Below are 22,276 nucleotides of genomic sequence, written 5' to 3'. Positions count from 1 at the left end.
TGTAAATCAATGGATGTGTAACTGATGTGATTCTGCAATCTGTGTATGGGGTGAAGGTGGGAGTTCATAACCCACTTGAATCAAAGTGTGGAATATGATATGTCAAGAAATTTGTAATGTTTTGAACAACCCACAATAAAAAATTAAAAAAAAAAAAGAATGAAGTTGAACTGAATGATACCAATCAATTTAATCTAACTAACATTTACAGAATACCTCATCTTACAGTGAATACACATTCTTCACAAACTCACATGAAACATTCATCAAGACATACAGCATACTAAGCCAAATTCAAAAGAACATAAATCATACAAAGTAGGTGCTTAGGCTACACTTAAATTAGCTTAGAAATCAATAATGGAAATATAGCTAAAAAGTTCTAAAAATCGTAGAAACAACACATTTCTTTTTTTTTTAAAGAAAGAGTGGGAGAGGGAGAGAGAGAGAGAGAGAGAGAGAGAGAGAGAGAATTTTTTTTTAATATCTATTTTTTTAATTCTCGGCGGACACAACATCTTTGTTTGTATGTGGTGCTGAGGATCGAACCCGGGCCGCACGCATGCCAGGCGAGCGCGCTACCGCTTGAGCCACATCCCCAGCCCAAAACAACACATTTCTAAATAACACATGGCTATAAAATTACAACCTAACAAAGTTCTGGGATAAAGCAAAAAGCATGTTTAGAGGAAAATTTATAGCACTGAATGCATACTTCGATATGAAGGAAGATCTAAAATAAATAACCCAAGTTTCTTTCTTAAGAAACTCAAAAAAGAAAACCAAATTACATGCAACCTAACCAGAAAAAAAAAAAAAAAATGACAGAAATCCAATCAGATCAGTGAAACTGCAAACAGGAAAAACCAATTTTCCAAACAGAAATCAATAAAATCAGCAACACCTTTGAAAAGACCAATTGATAAATCCTTAGCCAGGCTAACTGAAGAAAAACACAGGAGACAACAAACTACTAATATCACAGATAAAGAAAGCACTATCATTAGTGATCCTGTGGACACAAAGGGATAAAAAGGGAGTATTTGAAGAACTCTAAGCCCACGGATTTAATAATTTAGAAGAAATGGACTAATTCCTTGAAAGACACAACACCAAAATTTGCACAAGGAGATATAGATAATCCTAATAGGGATTTATCAAGCAAAGAAACTGAATCAATAATTTAATAACTTTCTAAGACAGAAGGCAACAGACCTACATGGGTTCACCCATGAATTGAGACCAATTCTATACAATCTGGTCCAGACAACTGAAGCAGAGGGAATATTTTATAAACTCATACTATGAGGCCAACTTTACCCTCATACATTATCAAAAGACTTCACGAGCAAGAAAACTACTGTCAATATCTCTCATGAATATAGATGCAAAATCCTCAACAGAATATCAACAAATCAAATACAACAATGCATAAAATGGATTATATGCCACAACCAAGTAAAATTCATTCTAGGTATGGAAGGCCTGTTTGATCTTCTAAAATCAATCACTATAATACACTACATTAACAGGCTACAGAAGAAATATCACATATCATATCAATAGATATAGAAAAAGCACTGCACAAAATCTAATATACATTCACGATAAAAAAAACTTTAGTAATCTATGAATACAGGGTAAATTTATCAATTTTCTTTTTAAAAAACTACAAACATTCAGCTAACATTATGCTTAGTAGTAAAAAACTAGAAACTCCCCCCCGCCCCCCGCAAATCAGAATGAGGACAAGGCTATCTCCTCTCTCTATTCCTAGTCAATGTTGTGCTAGAATTATTAGGTAATATAATAAGACAAAAGCAAAGATATATATGGGAAGGAAGGAATAAAGTTGTCTTTATCCACAGATTACATGACTGTCTTCGTAGAAATTACAAAGCATCAACCAAAAAAAAAACAAAAACTCTGGAATGAGTGGTTACTGCCAGAGACAAATGCTGAACTGTAATTGTAGGAAACTGAGAAGATGGCTACTGGAAATCTTAACCCTCTTGTTAAGTGGTTAGTCACAGGCAATTCAGCCTTCTGCCCAGGGAAATTACACTGGAAATTCAACATCCTTTATAAGAGTTTTCTTTTCTTTCAAATATCCTTCTAGCAGGGTATGGTTGTACACACCTGTAATCCCAGCTATTGGACATTTTGAGGCAGGAGGATTGCAAGTTTGAGGTCAGCCTCAGCAACTTAGCAATACACTGTCTTAAATTTTCAAAAAGGTCAGGAATGTAGCTCAGGGGTAAAGAACCTCTGGGTTCAATCTCAGTACCATCAAGAAAAAAAAAAAAAAAAAACCTTTCCAAATGTTTGGTCTTTTTTTTTTTTTTATCATCCTGGAATGAATAAAGGAAAAGAAGAAATTGATAAAAAGAAAATAAGGTCTTCCAGTCCTTGGTTCTCTACACCAGTTTTGGCTCTTGGAGATCCAACCAGCAGCCTCTATGATGTATCTGTTATCACATAGTTCTGATGAGCTCCTGTGTTTTAGAAAGCATGCTCCCTGCCTTTGACCCATTTTTATTGTGGTTGTGGTGATAAAGTATCCAAATGTAAAATAGAATAGTTTTGTTTCATTCACTGAGTCATTCATATAGCACATATTTATTGAAAACCTATCCCAGCTACTCATTCCACAAATATTTATTGGTTATGCATTAATGTCAAGAATAATTCTGTGCAAACCCTTCCTTCCTCCACTGTTAACGAAGAATATATAAAAAGACATACCTTATCCTTAAAGAAAAAATTGTTGATAAGTTCCAAGAAATATAAGAACAAGCATATGGTATTGTGGTTCAAAGTGCACACACAAATTAAGTAAACAACAGAAAGGATAGAATGGAGCTGGTCAAGGTAAACTGCTTTAAAACAACAACAAAAAAAAGTGCAACATATTCTCAAAGAAAATCAATCTTTGGAAGAGAAAAGAGGAATCAGGGAAAGCCTATACTTCTCTTGTCCAGTAATCGTTAATGACTACAATGTTTACTGATTTGCACAATGTCATACTAAGCAAAGGGAACCAGGAGAACAGTGCAACACTGCAGGTCCATTTGCCAGAAAATCTGTGCTACCCTTATTAAAATAATAATTTTTAAGTGTAAGTAATAAAAAAGAATGGTAGCTCTTCCCAGAGAGCTAAGAGAAGCTCACCTACAGCATTTCATAATGAGTAAGGAAACAAACTCAATATGATACCCACAGAAGCATTCTCTTTCACAGTTGGCTCCTCATGAATACTCCCTGACCTGACCTCCGAAGAACATTCATGATTGAAATATTACCTGCCCTGGTCAGAACCTTATCTACCAAGAAACAGCCTGCAGCCACTAGACTAAGAAACTGCACGGCTCCCTCTCTTCAAGGAAGTGGTAGGTCGCCCTTGTCACAGAGTCAGAAATGTACTGTGTAACCACAGGTCTTATGGAGGCCCAGGACTGAGTGCCTGGGTTATCCTCTGCTCAAGTTGTTTGACAACTCTCTCTAGGACACACAAGCTTTATATTTTGTGGCTGAAACTGAAAGCTCAACTGGTTTTCTTATCTTTAGGCTCTTATTTGTAAGTACAAATAGGCTTCATTGATTTGTGTCGTGGATGCCTACTCTGTACAAGTCCCTAAGCTAAGATTTTTTTGGGCAGGTACAAAGAGGCTTTGGATTTTTAAAAAAATGATTGAAAATATTGGGTCACTTTCTTTCTTTCTTTCTTTCTTTCTTTCTTTCTTTCTTTCTTTCTTTCTTTCTCTCTTTCTTTCTTTCTTTTCTTTTTTAAGGCAGGGAAACTTATCAGATCAGTGTGTTTATCCTTTCTTCCTATAAAAAGAATCCAGAGCTCGTTTGATGCTAGCTATTTTGTAAATAGATCTCACAACATGGTAAAGCCAGGCCACTAATTTACAGTTCTACACAAATCTACTATTTGCTTACAAACCCCGCAAATGACAACAAATTACAAGTACCATGCAGGTTTGTATACACTTATGTGGCAACCATTTCAAGTACTTCCTAAGAATGTTTTCTAGAAAGCAGATTTCTTGCAGATTGGTTTCCAATTTGCAAAGTGCATACATTTTAATGAATTGCAAGCAGCATGGAGCAAAGTGTACATATTCTGGCAATAAAATGACTACACACGCCTTGTTTCAGAATTTGTGGGAAGCATAAAATGGATCCCTGTCATAACAAACTTAAAACACTGACTGGGAAAAACTACATGCAAAAATAAATAAATGAGCATTTTTAGAAGAAAGTGTCTCCTATCTATAATAAAGAGTAGAGGTGAAGTAAAAATTTTTTTTCTTTGTCACTTATTCTGAAAATCTTTAAGATGCAGTGCAGAATAGCATTGAAAGGTCTTGATTCCAGCATCAGATTATATGGGAATAAAATACCTCTCCATTAACTTAACTGTTTTATTTGGCCTCCGTTTCCTCACCTGTAAGTTGGAAATATTAAAAATAGTATTTATCTCAGGTAGGATTAAACTGAGGCTCTTGTCCTGGCAGAGTTAACACCAATTAGCTGGAAGGTATTGATGTTGTTTTTATCAACTGCTTAAAGGCACCCAGTCAAAATAAATACTAATATAATGCTTGCCTTTAAGGAACTTACTATCAGAAAAAGCAAATCTTCTTCATCAGAGACCAATAAAAAGCAATAAACAAGCATTTATCTTTTCTATATAATGATAGCTAAATCGACCAAGGACATATGATAGAGGAACTTCTCTATATACTGTGAAATGATAATGAACAAGGCTTAGAATCAGAAAGATCACTGTTGAGAATAGAATTGTACAACATTTTAGACAGATGCAGAAATGTCAATATTGTTGAAACACAAAATCAATGTATAAGTATCTACAACATCCCAACAAAAATCTTTTACATTTCCGCTTTTCAGCTATATATTATTTCTGTTCATATTTAAAATTTTTAACTATGTTTTGCCATCATGTTTACATGGCCGTCAACACAAATGTAGCCCCCAAGTGCACTTTTTCCTTACAACCCGAAACCATTCTTTCAATGAAGTTATCACCATTAGAGTCAAAGCCCATATTTACTTTTCTTGTCATTTTTATTGAGAAAAAATTCAGATTATAACATTTACCTGTTTAAAGTATGTAATTCAATGAATTTAGACTATGCAAAAAGTTAAAAAACGATCACTACAATGTAGTTTTAGAATATTTCTATCACTCTAAGAAAAGATACCTACATATCCATTAAAAGGTACTCCTCATTTCCCTCCCTCTCACTAGCTTTAGCAACTACTAATCTACTTTCTGTCTTTCTAGATTTGTCTAATCTAGAAAGTTCATGTAAATGGATCTCTACAGTGTGTGGCATTTTACTTTTACTCAGCATCATGTTTACAAGGTCATCCACATTGTAGCACATATGAGTAATTCACTCCTTTTTATGACCAAATAATATTCAATTGCATAGACATATATACAATATGTCATTTATCTATATATCAGTCAGTGGACACTTGGGTTGCTTCTACTTTTTGGCTATGGAGTATAATGCTACAAAGAACATTTGTGTGCAAGATTTTGGATGGATATAAGCTTTTAATTTTCTTGGGTATACACATAGGAGTTAAATTGCCTGGTCACATGGAAACCCTGTGTTTAATATTTTAAGGAAGTATTTTCCAAAGAAGCTCTGCCATTTTATAATCTTTTCAACTATATATGAGGGTTCCAATTTCTCTAATATCCTTGCAAACATTTGTTATTATCCATCTTTTTTCCCCCAGTCATCCTAGTGGATATGATTTATTATAGTTTTGATTTGAGGTTCACAAATGATTAATGATATCAAGAAGCCTTCTGTTTACATACTGGAACTTCATATATCCTCTCTTTGAAGAAACATCTATCCAGTTCTTTCCTCATTTTTTTCTTTATTTCTTCTATCTATCTATCTATCTAAGTACCAGGGATTGAACCCAGGGGCACTTTATCACTGAGCCATATCCCCAGACCTTTTTATTTTTTATTTTAAAACAGGGTTGTGCTAAGTTGCTTAAGGCCTCATTAAATTGCTGAGGCTGGCTTTGAACTTGTGATCCTCCTGCCTCAGCTGCCAGAATTTCAGGGATTAGAGGCGTCCAGCACTGATCTTTCCTCATCTCTTAATTGTTTATGTTTTTATCAGTAAGGTGTAAGTGTCCTTTAAGAATTGTGAATATAAGTTCTTTATCATGGAGATGATTGGCAAACATGTTCTCCATTCTCTCTCTCTCTCTCTCTCTCTCTCTCTCTATATATATATATATATATATATATATATATATATATATATATATATATATAAAAGATGTGGTGTTAATACTGAACTGAAGATTTTGTCTTTGCATTTAAGCTGTCCTTCCTGTGTCCACTTCATCCTCCACCCTGTCACAACACACACACACACACACACACACACTTCTACTTCCTTCCCCCTTCAAAAGCAGTAATCTTAGTTGCTCTCCTTATATCAAAGATGACATTAGGCATTTGTTTTTTAGGGATTGGCTAGCTTCACTTAGCATAATCTGCTCTAGTGCCATCCATTTCCCCGCAAATTCCATGATTTTCCATTGAATTTGTTCTGTTCCAACTAAGAACAGAATAGGGAGGAAGAGCATGAGAGGAAGATCACCATTAAACAGGGACAAGAGGGGGGAGGGATAGAGAAAGAGAAGGGAAATTGCATGGTAAAGGAAGGAGACCCTCATTGTTATACAAAATTACATATAAGAGGAAGTGAGGGGAAAGGGGGAAAAAAACAAGAGAGAGAAATGAATTACAGTAGATGGGGTAGAGAGAGAAGATGGGAGGGGAGGAGAGGGGAGGGGGGATATAGAGGATAGGAAAGGCAGCAGAATACAACATACACTAGTATGGCAGCATGTAAAAAAGTGGATGTGTAACCCATGTGAATTTGCAATATGTATATGGGGTAAAAATGGGAGTTCATCATCCGCTTGAATCAAATGTATGAAATATGATATGTCAAGAGATTTGTAATGTTTTGAACAGCTAATAATGAAAAAAATTAAAAACATTAAAAAAATAGCAGTAATCTGCCTCATCTGAAGGAAGAACAGGAAGACACTAGGGATAACAAACAAAATGTTAAATTTCCAAATTCAGAGTACTGTAGGCTAAAGCAATTGAGAAAGAACAGGTTCTTTGAATTCCCTCCAGCTTGGCTTTGAGAAAGGAAAGGAAAGTTTAGTTATAAACAATAGATTTCAAAGGGAACTAATAATGTTCCTGTCCACTTCATCAGTTCTTTCCTGAAGAATCTTGGCCTGTTTAGAATGATAAAGGAGAAAGTTTCACAGCATAGCAAAAACTCCACCAAAGGCAGGACTTTTCTCCTGTCTTACAAAAGGAAAGAATGCAAAGAAGTCTATGAAGACATCAACACAGGATGGTAAGAGCAAGGAACATGCAAAAACAAAAATTTAATTAGCCCACTGGATCAGCACTAGAGAGGAGTCTAGGTTATGTAATCCTCCTTTTTCCAAGAGAGAGTGTCTATGTTATATATATTATATTTGCTTCCTAAGTCAAGCAATAATGACTGAAAAATATTTTCTTTGGTTGTTGCTATCTCTTCTTACTTTCTATAATGCCCCTCTTAATAATTTAAGAAGTCTGAGAAATGCTATTTGTTGAAGACCTTGTTAGTGTCACAACAGTATAAATACACAGTTGACAGAAACGTAAATAGGGACAGATTAGAACAAACCATTATTTAGGTTTAAGAGTGTCCATGAGTCAATCATGTGAAGTTGTAGACCACAAAATAGAAAACTCTTAAAAGTTTGTTGAAGCAGAAGTCTTTTATTCCAAGAAGAGTGAATGTTGAAACACGTTGAATGTTTCAAAGAGGAAATTGAACATAAAATAGACTTTAATACAAATAAGTGGTTCTGATATGCATTTTTTTTCCATTTAGGAGCTCTGAATCCGGGCTTGACTTCCTTTATTCTAACAAAGGAAAACTATCAACACCAGGTGTTGAAAAGTGAATTTGTTGACTTAATTTAGTTCTCCCATTTTCAATAAAATATAAGTCTTCCCTTGAGTTAGCAAAACTTGTACACCTACATGTATGAGAATATAATTCACACTCAAATTAATTTTTGAGTACTCTTTGTGATATATTAAGTTAATCCCCATTCCTTATCTCTATGAAAAAAACATTTTGTTTGCCACTTTTTAAAAAGATGTCATCACAGTCCCAACATCTGCATAAATATTAAACATTGAGTTTATTCACAGTGATGTTTCTCTATTGTGTTTGGGTCAGTGACAAGGAAGGACACTATTACAGTGCTAGAGATTAGCTGTGAGTGTTCAATACACTTAAGAAAATATAATTTATCTGTAGATACTAATTAAAGTGTACATAGGTGAAGCAGGAAAGTTTGTCACCTTGTTATGATAAGAAGAGATTATACTTCACAATTTTGCATATTTCCCACTTACAGGTAATTCCTATACACTCAAAATAGATTCAAATACATTTGATTAATTTGAATACATATTTTCACTTCTATATAGGGTAGTTTAGAGGTTAAGGAAATTAGTTGACAAAATCAGAGTTTGCTCTTCCTTACCTGTACCTAAACTTTTTAGATTATTTTATAAACTAAAAATGACTTTTCTGCCAAACAAAATATGGGGTTCTTAAAATAATCTCTGATATTTATTACATCTTAATTTGAGTCAGGAATGAGAAGAACATACTGTGGTGAGAATGAAGGTAAATAATTTGAGTGAAGTAAATTGTTTCAATTTGTTTTACAAAACACAATCTAGGAGAATTGTTTTTGGTCTGAATAAGTCTTTCTACAAGAACCTCTTGCTATCTAGAAGAGTAGGTAAATAGAGCTAGTCACAGTCACATTGGCCTGTAATCCAGTACTTGAGAGGATGAGGTGGGAAGATCACTTGAGTTTGGTAGTTTGAGTTGGTCTGAGTAACATAGTAAGACACTTGTTTCAAAAGCCAAACAAAAACAAACTAACAAAAAGAAACTCTATAACTTCTCTGTAACAATCAGTTTTCCATTACAATATAACAAAACATCTGAGAAAATTATTTTATGAAAAAATGTTTGGGTCACAGTTTTAGAGGTTACAGTCCAAGACTATAGAGCCCCATTTCTTCAGGCTTTGAAGGCAGCACAGCATGGCAGGAGCACATGGCAGAGAAAACTGGTCATTTCATAAGCCAGAAAGCAAAAAGGAAGACGAAGAGACCCAGGGTCTGACAGTTCCTTTGGAGGTTCCACAGCACCCCCCAATGATCTAAGGACCTGCCACAAGGCCCCAACTCCCAAAGGCTCCAGCTTTGGGACTGAGCCTTTAACATAGGACCTCTGGGGACTCAATCCAAACCACAGCAGAGACTGGAAAAAAACTCAAACATTTCTGAAAAATGGGTGAGAAATTCAGTATGCAAAGGGAATACTTCTACTATGTTATATAGAAGAAAGAAAGAAAGGAGCATTAAACCGCTACACTAGGAGATTCCTTCCTGTTTTATAACCTCAAAAGGAAGAAAATACAAGTAGGTAATCCTTTCCAGGAACTATAAATAGAGATAGGGGAGGCCTGGGCTGGGCAAAGGCAGAAACAACTCACTTTACTGGAGAGAGAAGGCTTCTCTCCAGTTCCAGAACAAGAGTTCCCAAATATTATATTCCTCTGTCGTAGGTACCCATCTAAATCACTTTTTTAACGTCAGTATGTTCACCCCTCTAACTAGTTACATTCTATTTCTCTCAGTTCCTGTCTCCCCTGTCCATATCTTTAAAACTCTTTGCCTGTATATTATAAGTGTTGCTTCATGATGACTATAAGAAATGAAATTGCCAATGAGAAAGTAAATCCACCTACAACCCACCCATCCTCACCTGGATTAGTGTGCAGATGCAGGTGCCTCTCTGTAATCCATTCTTTTCATAATAGTTGAGATAGAATACTAAAACATAACACATATATTGTCACTTTACAACTTACTGTGCTGAACACTTTCTTATAGTTCTTAGAACAAAAACTGAACTTTTTATCCTGATAGGCAAACCCTTCTTGCTGAATTTTCTGTAGTCTCCTCTCACCCCACTCTACCACCTACAAATCTTTCTGTTTTTTAAGGAGAGCAAAATCAACCCTACAAAAAAACATATCTGTCCTTCCCTCTCCCTGGTACACAGGGCACCCCATATCTTCATTTATATCTTGACTTAAATATCATCTTCCCTTGGTGATGGTAATTCAAGTTTGACCTAAAGCTGCCTTCATACATATTTTAAATTTGGCCTAAGGGTTAATCTGTACATAATGAACTGCTGTCTAATTTAATGTATCAGTGATCTATAATCTAAATGGAAGTATACCTGTGATGAAGCTGAGTCAAAGCTGCCAAAATCTCACTATGTAAGGCAAAAGCCAATGGAGGCCAATCAAGTTTTTTTCTGTATTGTGTTTCCTTTTCTGTGGCTATAAATAGAGTCTGCACTGTGATGGGGTGAAGAGCTCTGACCCATTTTTGGTCCAGACTATTTTGGTTCATAAATTGTTTTCTCAAATAATGTCTGCAAAATTTAATTTCTGTAATGGCTTCCTTTTAACAATAACTTCAGAGTGGCCTTATCACTTGATGGTAGGTTCTTAACTAATTTATCTTCTGTATCATAAACTGGAGCATATGCTATGGAAGAACAGGGCCCTGAATCCCCAAGGCCTGGAACAATTCCTGGCATGCAGCAGATGCTCCCTAAGTATCTGTTGAATGAACAAAGCTGTAAACATCTTTGTTGAAGGCTGTATTCCCTTCCTTTCAGAATAATCTAGGGTTCTTTCATCTTATGGATATTTGTAGAAAGACATCTAATTGTTATGCAAGCATGTTCCCTTAATGCTATGTGACATTGGTATTGCTTTTGTTCTTCCAGATTTGCTCACTTTATCTGATACATAATTTCATCTAGTTTCTCACTGTGATTGTTTATTCAAGTTTAGTTAAACACTTCATTTGCACTGCATAGTATATTTACATGTCTGCTTTTTATTTTGTAGGCTTACTTCATTTTTATGTCCTGAAAACAAAGGTGTGGTTACAAATCATCTGTTTTCATTTTCATTCATCATTGGTATAGAACGCCCAATGTCTTAAATGACCTAACATAAATTAAAGTATATTCTGGTTGTAAAATCTGACCTAAAAATATTTCTTTAGTGAGAATTACTTATAGAGTTATGGCTATTGTTATACAAAACATAGCAAATGGCTTCACAGCTGTGGAAAAGAAAATGATTAAAGGATCTCATGGATTTTTAGTTGATTTTTTTAAAGGGGTTGATGGTGGGGAATGAATTTGTGCTTTAGTTTGATTTTTTTTTTAACAAACACAGGGTCATCAGGCAGTTCTTCAGGGTATTCTACAAAAACAAGCAAAAACCAAAAGACCAACTGGTTAAAGAAGTTTTACATTTACTGAGGTTGCAGGTCAGCACATTCAGGCAGAAATACAGCCAATACTTTGTCTTATGTCTTTTTTAATACTTGAACATAGAAGTCAAATGCAATGATGTCTTTTCACTTTGTAGTCACAGATGAAGGAGACCAATAAATCACAGAAAGCTGACTTCAATAAGCCTCAAGCTAAGAATCTGTGAATGGATCACAGAATTACTGGCACAGTTGCCACCTAAAGCAACAAGCATTTCCAGTATCTTTCCAGTTCACCCACTTTTAAAGCTCAACTCCGAAAATTCTTCAACCTCTCTATACTAAAATCCACTGATCTCGCAACCTGACATAGGTTTTTGATCATTTCACTGCTTCTCTCCTCTTTCCCCAGTTTAAATACCAGGGTCAACCATTACAATCACCCTGTCCCTTCAGCTCCATATTCCCTCTCTCAAACACTCATCTCCTCTTGGCAGAATAACAATCCTATTTAAATACAATTCTTTGCCTGTCAGGAACTTGAGTCCACATAAACAAATGAGGCTGAAAAAACAATGAAATGGGCTAAAGCCAAGAGGATTCTAACCTCCAGGTCAGCTTCTCTAAACTTGATGAGGCAGGCTTCTTACTGACTCCAGAATCCAGATCTCCCTTTTATAACAGCAGTTACTTAAAACACACACATATACAAAAGAAAGAAAGAAAGAAACAAAAACTTTTCTCCCTGTCTCCTTGGGAAAACTGGAGCCTAACTTCTGTAAGAGACAAGGAGGGAACACACAGACCCTAATCACATTGAACAGCCTCCTCCCTAGGGTACCTCAGCAGTGTCCTCCTCCAGGAATTTTCTACTTACTAGCTCACCCCAGTGCTTAAATACCCACTCCACCTTTCCTTCCTTTCAGTTCAACCTCTTTCCTCTAATGCAATAGTTTGGAATAAAACTCCCCTTTGCCTGCTTTACTCAGATGGGGATAGCTACCCTGAAGTGATGCCTTCATGATGCCTGGTAACCATAAAGCTTTTCCCTAGTACATTGTTCTTCCATTTTTCTTGCATTTGTCTTTCCTTCAACCATTCAAACCCTACCCATCCTCATTCTCAGTTGATGCCCTTGCTTTCTATATCACTGAGAAAACAGTAGCTATCCAAAAAGCTTTTCCACAGCTCCAGCCACCCATCAACTCACCTAGGGCATGTGTGCCCAGCTCCTCTGCCTTCCCAGTTTCTCTAGGCATGGAGAGCCTGGTCTCTCATGCCTATGCAAGAGGTTATATGAGTGACTTCCTCTGCCTCCTGCTTCCACAATTGTCCTCTGCTCCCACTAGCCCTTCTCACCTGCCAACCCCACTTCTCTGCCTGACTTTTCAACAACATTCAAACCAAAGTTTTTGTGACACTTCCTCATACCACTTCCTTCCTTTAGATTTTAAGGCACAAAATGCTTTTAGTTTTCCTCCAATTTTCACTTGTTCCTCTTTATTCCCTAGTCTCTTATAGTGGAAATAATAAGGCTCAGTAAAAGATTTACTCTGACATTCTCTTCAATCATTCATTCATTCCTCCTCCTCCTCCTCCTCCTCCTCCTCCTCCTCTATTCATAGCTTTCCCTTATTCCCCTTCTGCTACAGGCAGCCATTCATTCACATGTATCTGATTTGTAAAATCCTATTTTTAATGACTTTTAGCAAAATGTATTATTATGCACATATATTTTAATGTGAGTAAATGATAGTTCAGAAACCATCTCTTTGATTAAGTTTTCTCTCAGTGACATGTTTTTAAGATCCATTCATACTTTTATAATAATTGGTTGCTACCTGCTTTAGTGTTCTGCCTTGTACTCATCCACATTTACTCCCCTCTAATGATACCCAGATAGCCAACAGCTGCCTGCAACTCAAACAATGATACAGCAAGCCATCTATCTGCCAAAGATTCTGAAGCTTCTCATTTCCTGCAACTTATCTCCAGAGTTTCTTGCCTCTTTGCTCCATTTACTCCCCTCTCCCAGTCTTCTCCATTTTAACTAATAATTCCATCCTTCCCATTATTCATATAAAAAACACAGGGTCATCCTTGATTCCTCTCTCTTATTCTACCCATCTACTGCAACAATAAAGTTTCTCAGTTTTACCTTCAAAATGAGTCAGAATTTGACAATTTCTCCATCTCCTTTTACCACAGTGAACAAAGTCATCATCATTTCTCTTACTGTCATTCCAAGGATTCCTTAATTTTTTCTCAAAAGAGCCGCCATAACAATCTTCTTAAAAGTGTATGTCCGATAATTGCATTGCTCTACTTAGAATCATCCAATGGCTTCCATCTCACTCAAAGGAAAAGCCAAAATAACTGCAATGGACTAAAAGGTCTTAGATGATCTACCTGCTCCCATACCAGTCTAGGCACACTTTCTCTGGCCCCTTACTCCAATGCCAATTCAGTGACCATCTTGCTATTCCTTGAACTTCCTAAGGACATTTTTCATAGTACTCTTTCCTTGGACTCAACACCCCTTTACTTATTCAATTGACAGCTGTAGTTACACATTCTAATACCTTGAACTCCTCCTACCCACCTTCCCTACTTAAATTCTCCTTAGCATTTATCTCTATTAAATATACTGTATTCTTCTAATTGATTTTTTTTTTCTACTAGGGATCAAACCCAGGACCTCATGTATACTTGGGCTAGGCAAGTGCACTACCACTGAGCGACATCCCCAACCCCAAAATTATTTACTGTGTTTACCATCTGTCTTCCCTAAGGTTCCACCGAAATAATGTAAACTCCATTAAGACAGGGATTTTTATTTGTTTTTCATTGCTGAATACCAAGCGCCCAAGAGAGTACTGGAAATCTAGGCATTCACTAAATTATAGAATAAGCAAAATAATCAATATGAAATCTGAATTCTAAGAAGGCAGTAAGGGAAATTAATCAAATTAATCGGAAAATAAGATTCAAGTGGGGAAACATATTCCTAAATCACCCTTTGCTCTAGGGCTGACCATTTGCATATCATTCCACTCTACTTGCCCAATTAAGCTCTGGAATATTCCATAGCAGTATATTAATCTGATCCTGTCCCTATTTCCATTCCTCCTTTTAAACCTTTCTCTGGCTAAGAGGATGAAACCTAAGTATCTCACTGGACCTACTAACTCTGGCAAGTTCTCTTCTCTAGGCACATTTTGCATTCCATTCACCTCCTCCTTTTCCTTTTCTCCCATTTGGTTCCTTCTAATTTAAAACAACGCTTCATATAGCCAACTCCTGCTTAGTCTGCAGAGCGAGGTTCATGGTATTCTCCCAGAATCTTTCCATGGCCACCCAGACCATGTCAGTGTCTGTTTTATGGTCTTAGTAGCTCATATTTTTATTAGCATATAATTATAATTAATTTTTATGGGGCTGGGTTATTATTATAAATCTCCCTTTCTAGACTGTAAACTTCCTGAGGGAAGAACTGTGACCATTTATGTACTGTAACATCTCAGAACCCCTGATTATAGGGGACACTCAGCTAATATTTACTGAATTGAAAGAAGGAGGAGGAGGAGGAGGAGGAGGAGGAGGAGGAGGAACCTGACCTGCAATGTTTCCTTCACCTCAGTTGTCCAAGTCTCATAATTCTGGTGGGGCTGCTGACTAGCCTTCTAAATAGCCTTCTAAGGGACCAACTTTGTCCTCCATAATTCCTACTTGAGCAAGGGCATCCTACTTTGGACTGATGCTTAGCTTTTTGCCCTCACAGAAAGTGTTCTTGGATTCCCATTTATGCATCCGTGCTTCCTCAGTAAAATGAAACAGGTAATTTTTAAAAATTTTTCAACATAAAATAAAACTCACATGCATACTACCTTTAAGGGAATAACTTGAGAGGCTGGGGTTGTGGCTCAGTGGTAGAACTCTAGCCTAGCATGCATGAGGCACTAGGTTCGATCCTCAGCACCACATAAAAATGAAATAAAAATATTGTGTCCACTTACAACTACAAAATGAATATTAAAAAGACAAGAGAATAACTTGAGTCACTAAAATTTGCTTTAAATTTCACATGGAACTTATTAGTTTGACAGGAAGAATTTCCTTCTGCTACTGTTTGATTATGAATCTCAGTGAGACAGCATATGCATTAATATATATCTACATATTATATAATTACAGAACCATGCCTAAATGTGTCTTGTTTTTCCTCTTCCTCAAAACTATGTAGGTTCAGAGAAAACTAACAGTGACATCCCACATTTTCAGGCATGAAATCGTGTGTGTAAAATATAATCACGTGATAATAAAATATACATGTTACTACAAATTCCTGTTATAAATTTGCTAATCTGAAGCTTCAGAGTGGCCATAACTGTAATTTTACTTCATATTTATTGAAATAGGGAAAACTCCATCACCCATTCTTGGAAGACAAGGTAACATTACATTTAAAACAACAAGGTTTTCTTCCCTCTGTAGTTAAGTTGATTTGCCCATTTCTAACTGTGTATAAATGTCAGGTGTACTAAGCTGTTTTTTATTTGAAGCCAAACTATACAGCTCATTCCAGAGCCCAAAACAAATTTAAAAGGTCTCTGTGGTTTGTGACTCGTCATCACACAGCTGTAAAAGAAGACAAGCCAGCAGGCTGGATCCCATCTCAAAACTTTCAAAGGTTAAAGACAATTACCTCTTCAAGGACATCAGCAAGCTTGCTAAGGATCTCTTCAGGAAGGCTCTGGAATGTTGGAACACTAAAAAACAAAACAGAGAATGATGCTGAACACATGAACAGCAACTTACTTTTAATAGATAACATTGCAATATATCTGAATAAAAATGCAAAAACCCTTCCTGGCAATCTGCAGCTTAAGATCAAAGCAATTGTTTAAGCATGCTTTGCATCCAACAAAGAAAAATTATGTTGTAAGATAAAGAACTTGCAAGTTTTACGGAACCAAGTCCAAATCCCATTTGTTTATCTATGTGACTGTAAAGCCTTAGCTACAATGGAGAGACAACTATCCTCACCCCCTTATCAGTCTGTTGTCACCAGATTCCTCCTTTCCAGGTTTCCCTGCACATACCCTCTTCTTCAAGTCAATTCCTACCCTTTCTTTAGGACACAGTTTGATTGATGATACATTCAGACCTGCAAACATTCATTCTACAACTCTGAAACACTTCCCAGTCTCCCCAACCCTTCCCCAGCTAGGTCAAGTTCTATTTTGAGCTCATGAGCTTTTATTTTTTTCTCCAGTGCTGGGGATATAACCCAGGGTCTCAGACATGCTAGGCAAGGGCTTCACCACTGACCCATACCACCCTTGTCCTATTATCAACACTTTTGTCCCTTACTAGAGCTATAATTAGATAATTAATCAAGTATTTGTTTGTTTTTGCATGTCTTTCCTGCTATAATTAAAACTCTACAAAGATAAGAACTGCTTTTGTTCAACTCCCTGTATTTTCAGTGATTGACAAATAGACTCAACAGCATATGTGAAGTTGAAAGCAGGGATGTGTGGATGCATCACAGGACAGTGATGACAGGACTGAGATGTCCCAACTTTAATTACAAAGGGCTAGAAAACAGAAGGGAGGAAAGACAGGGGAGTGTGTGTATTGGGTGGGGGGCGTTAATCAGAAACAAGCTAGAAACCAAAAAGAACAAAAATTATTTTACATTTTGGAATATATGTTAAAAGTTCAAGTTCCACCAGGGCTAACCACCAGGACCACAACAGCCTATTTACATATTCTTTTTGCCAGACTTCTCCCTATGGATTGCCCTCCTAATCCAAAATGTCTCTTGCTTTACAATATCCTGCCCTTCTTACCTGTAACCAATGTTGGTTACAGTGTTTTCCTTCCCCAGATCAGTCTTCATAAAGTTCACTGTTCATTTTTCCATATTTTGTCTATTTCCTAGTGGTCAGGCAGCCTAATCCAGCCAGCCAGGCTCTATGCAGGGTCCCTGGGGAAGGCTGCAGGTAACACTATCTCTAGCCCAGTTCCTTTTGCTGGTACTTGAAGAAACTGGTCCCAGGACCTTCTCCTTTCTGTTTTCTGGCTAGCATCTGTAATGGTCCTAATAAATTCTTTTATTTCAGTGATTTCCCTGATCTGAAGAGTTTTTGTTTAGGAATCATTGTTAGGATAAGACAGGTAGAACAAAAGCCCAGATTCCTAGTACCATTACCCATGTTCATTCCTTTCTGTTCACCCTGTTCTCTTATTTGACCCCTTGAAACAGCAAATGAAAATATTGAATGATGTCAAGTGTACAAACCAATAAAATGTCTTGGTTTGTACAATAAAGCAATGACTTCAAATGAAACTCCTCTGCAAAGTCAGTCAAACTAGGTTGTAGCACTAAATTCTCATTCTGCATCTCAGTGTTTGAAAAGACCATAAATGAGTGCATGTACATTTGCATACCTGATATTTTACTTATAGCATAATTCTCACTTGATTAGAATATTACAATAGAAGAAACTGTAACATATTGTTTTGATATAAGCATGCAAGTTTAGCTGTTAATTTGTCACTCTAATTCCTGTTACTTAGGTTAAAGCCTGTTGATGAAATCCCAAGGTTTTATGCAGTGGTGTAGCAATTCACCCAGGACCATCTGTTCTGCCAGATTTACTGCTGTGGTCTGAGACATGTGATTTTTAATTTCCAGAAGGCAGTCCATTTCAGCAGCTGGATGGAATGCGTCACAGAAAGAGACAGCAGAAGACAGAGGAAGCTGTTTCCATGAGTTATGCAGGTTGAGAAACTGAGCCCTTCCTTGTTCTATTAATGAGGTTCTATTTCAGTTTCTTCTGAGATGTTAGAAAAATTAGAGTTTCTATTCTATTGAGTATTTGAGGAAAAAACAAGCTTTATAATATACTTCTTCAAACAGTCCTTTATTTCTGTGCTAAACTTTTATTTCAATCTGGGTTGTATCTATGTTAAGCCATTCTGTAATATTTCCGTTGTCATGATGGATATTACCCATGAGGGGAAAAAAGGGTCTTTGCTTGGCCATCTAATACACTAGACAAAAACAAAAACATTAATATTTAGGAGGACATTTTAAATACAATATATTTTATGATTTGCAATCCATTTTAAATGCCTCAAAATATTGCAAAGTGTTTATTATTAACAAAAAATAAAGGATATTTTTAAGAAGAAACACTTAAAAATATCAGTAACCACTGATTCACTTCTGTACTTAACAAAAGGGGAAAAATCATTTGACAGAAAAAGAAGTATTTTCACTTTAATGTTACTCTTAAAACACTGTGGTAGCCATCTTTAAAATCCTAAGTCTCTATTCTCAAAACATTAGCTAAGTCTGTCATGTAATTAATTTGCTAAGAATTACAAGTCTACTAGAAGCTTGAATATCAAGAAAAAAAATTGAACATGTTCATAGCTTGAAATTCCACTCATGAAATATTGTAGTTGAATTTTCCCAAATACTTCAAAAGATATTGAGTTTCCACTGACATTGAGTTTCCACTAATATGGACAAATGAAACCTCAAGATAGAGTTATCTGATTTATATAACTTAAGACAAACAATAACAAAAACAGACTTCCAGAGAAAATGTTTTAACACTAGAGAAAAATATTTTCTTTTATGCTGAAACTAATTTATTCCAACAATTACATGCTAATTACATGAAATTGTTACAGATGGGTTCAAACGTTTCAGTTCACTAAGGACTTGCAATGACCTGAAGTAAGATAATTGCACTTAAATATAATATAATGGAGATGATTTAAAGTTTGGCAATTTTCCACTGTTTTTCTAATTAAATGAAGCAAGGACTTGGAATTTGTAATGACAGTAACAGAAAATGAGATTTGAGGGATCTTTATTTACTGTTTATTGGGCTAAAGATTTTATAGGTAATATAAGGTTTATTTTTACATCAGTCTTATATAGTCATTATTGTCATCCATTTTACAGATAAGACAATGCTGCCCTTGACTGTTTGCTTAAGGTCACACCATTTATCCCTGGTGAATCACCAGGTGAGGGGGTGCACACCTGTAATCCCAGGTGTTCTGGAGGCTGCTGTTGCAGGATGATTTGGAGTTAATGGCAGCCTCAGCAACAGGGAGGTGCTAAGCAACTCAGTGAGACCCTGTCTCTAAATAAAATACAAAATAGAGCTTAGGATGTGATTCAGTGTTTGAATGCCTCTGAGTTCAATCCCCAGTACCACTCCCGCCCCCCCCCCCCAAATAACCTGGGGGTACAAAGATGACAATTCTCTACAGCAACAGCTATTATTAAAGGAATCTTAAAAGCCTTTCCATGGGGATTAAAACTATCTTCAATTTTCTCTCTCTCTCTCTCTCGCTCTCTCTCTCTCTCTCTCCTTTTAGTACTAGGGATTAAACGCAGGGATGCTTAATGACTGAACCATGTCCCCACTCTTTTTACTTTTTATTTTGAAACAGGGTCTTGCTAACTAGCTTACAGCCCCACTAAATTGCTAAGGCTGGCTTTGAACTTGTATCATCCTACCCCAGTCTCCCAAGCCACTGGGATTTAGGTGTGTGCTCTCATGTCTGGCTTAAGTTAAAACTATTTTTATAATAACTCTAAGTTGTAATTTTCCTTTTTCACTATTATTCTTTCACATGTATCCAGTAAAATTCTTCATGGGCTACCTGACATATGATGATATTGTCTCTTTGATGGCTAATGGAATATCTGCTCACATGCTCTTGTGTTTTCTAGAATTATTTAAAGTAGTAAATTTCTAATATGAATGTGCTGTTTACAGATATTAGTTTGTTTTCATTACTTCCTTTGTGCTTGTACAAGTTCTCATTATATGTGTTAATAACATTAGATCCAATGAATCATTCTTTTAAATTAATGAAGTTTTCCTTGCATCTAAGTGGAAAAACAAGAAGTTTTGCAAAAAATAGTTTCATGTTTCTTTGAAAATATTCTAATTTTTGTTTGTTTTGCTATGCCAGGAAAAAAACCCAGGGTCTTGTGCACACTAGTCACTCTACCACTGTGCTAAATCTTCTGTCCCTCTTTTAAAATTTTATTTAAAACTGTCACAGCTTTACAATTTATAGTACTTATTAAGGATTTAATAAAGAAAGTTTGCTTTATTTTCCTTATTTTTAAAAATGTGATCATTTTCTTCGAAAGGGTAATAAGAAGATTCATATTCTCAAGTCACAGCTGCCAATTTCTAACTCTAGAGACATTTGGAAAATATAAAATGACACATCAGAGAATTTTCTAACTCACAGATGGAAGAAATCTAGTCCAAAGAAACTTAGAGATGCTGTAAATAAAAAATAAAAACATAAGAATAAAAGCTATCTTTCTCTCAGCATATAAATGATAATAACTTATCTTTCACATAATATTCTAGAAAATATTATCATGCCAGTGATATCATTTTGAGACAAATCATTCAAACTTTAGAGAAAAAAGAAACTGAGTTTTTAAAATGTTGATATTGAGTTTTTTTAAATCCAAAAGTCTCTTAGTATAGCTTTTCAAATTACAAATGAAAAAGCCAATGAAGTGTCTTACAGGCAGATACCATGTTGTGTTTAGTGAAGAAGCCCAACAACAGCTAATAAAGCAATCACTTCCTATAGAAGTAACTTTATTGAATGCCCGTAGGATGCAAAATCAGAAAAGAAATCATTGCACTGACTCTCTGCAATGATAGAGTACCTTTTTGAATTAAAATTTTTACAGAAAAAAAAAAAACTGAGTTAAGATTTTGCCTACTGAGTGGTACCTTTGCCTTACAAATAAAAGAATATAGTTACAGACATGGCTGGCTTGAGTTTTACTTATATTTATCTAGTACCAGAACCAAGTGGTTATCAAAGAGTATGAATATGTGGCAACAAACATAAGTAGTAACTGCAATAAGTCTCGAATAACTTTTTAAAAAGTAGACTTGAAGACTTTTTTTAATCTTATGGTTTAACCTGGAAAAACCTGATGAATATCAAATTCGCACTGACAATGCAAAAGTGATGGTGACCTCTGCCTATTAAGCAGCACTGTCAAATATCACACAGTGGCAGTAACAATATTTAAAAAAAAAAAGTCAGTTTCACTTTAAAATCATTTTTGCTGAAATAGTAAAAGTTATTAAATACATTGTTTTAACCCTTGAGTTTTAATATTGTATATAACAAAATGGCAAGTTCACATACTGAACTTTTGCATACTGAAACATGACTGTTTTCTCAAGGAAAATCATGTGAATGGCTGCCAGAGTTGCAAGGTTAATTAGCCACTTTTTTCATGGAGCATAACTTTTTACTGGAGAATGACTGACAAAACTGGTTATTCAGATGGGTATTTGGCAGGCATTTCTTTTTCCTAAATGAACAAAGTAAGTCTGACACTTCTAGGGCAATAAGAGCACTTATTGCTAATGATAAAATTCAAACTTAGAAATTAAAATTAAAACTAAAAAAAACTTTTATCTGTCACTATGAACATAAGAGCTTTCCAAACCATGATTAAACAGAACAGAGTAACAGGAACTACTATGAGAGGAGAGGCATGCTGAAAGATTAAATGGGGTGACCAAGATGTCCTCATTGAGAAGGTAAAATCTAAGCAGAAATCTGAAAGAAGTGAAGGAGCTAGTTCATTGGAAATCTGGGGAAGAGCACCCAGGCAGAGGGAGCACCATGAGTAAAGGGTATAATATGCCTGGTGGCTTGTGGAGGCAGAAAAAAAAAAAAAAAAGGGGCTTAGATTTCAAT

General features: G+C 35.8%; 1 protein-coding gene across 3 annotated transcripts in view; it reads right to left on the bottom strand.

Moving 5' to 3' along the window:
* The window catches only part of Prkg1 (protein kinase cGMP-dependent 1), a 1,168,403-nt gene that overhangs the window by 290,961 nt on the left and 855,166 nt on the right, over positions 1–22,276 (bottom strand). For all 3 annotated transcript variants that reach the window (XM_048807597.1, XM_048807595.1, XM_048807598.1), the window contains exon 5: positions 16,191–16,254. In XM_048807597.1, the coding sequence (XP_048663554.1) occupies positions 16,191–16,254 (64 nt within the window). The remainder of the gene's footprint in view (positions 1–16,190; positions 16,255–22,276) is intronic.

This window comes from Marmota marmota, unplaced genomic scaffold, assembly GCF_001458135.2.
Source record: "Marmota marmota marmota unplaced genomic scaffold, marMar, whole genome shotgun sequence".
Lineage (NCBI taxonomy): Eukaryota > Metazoa > Chordata > Mammalia > Rodentia > Sciuridae > Marmota > Marmota marmota.
The sequence above is the reverse complement of the archived record's forward strand: the minus strand, read 5'-3'. Positions and strand labels throughout refer to the sequence as shown.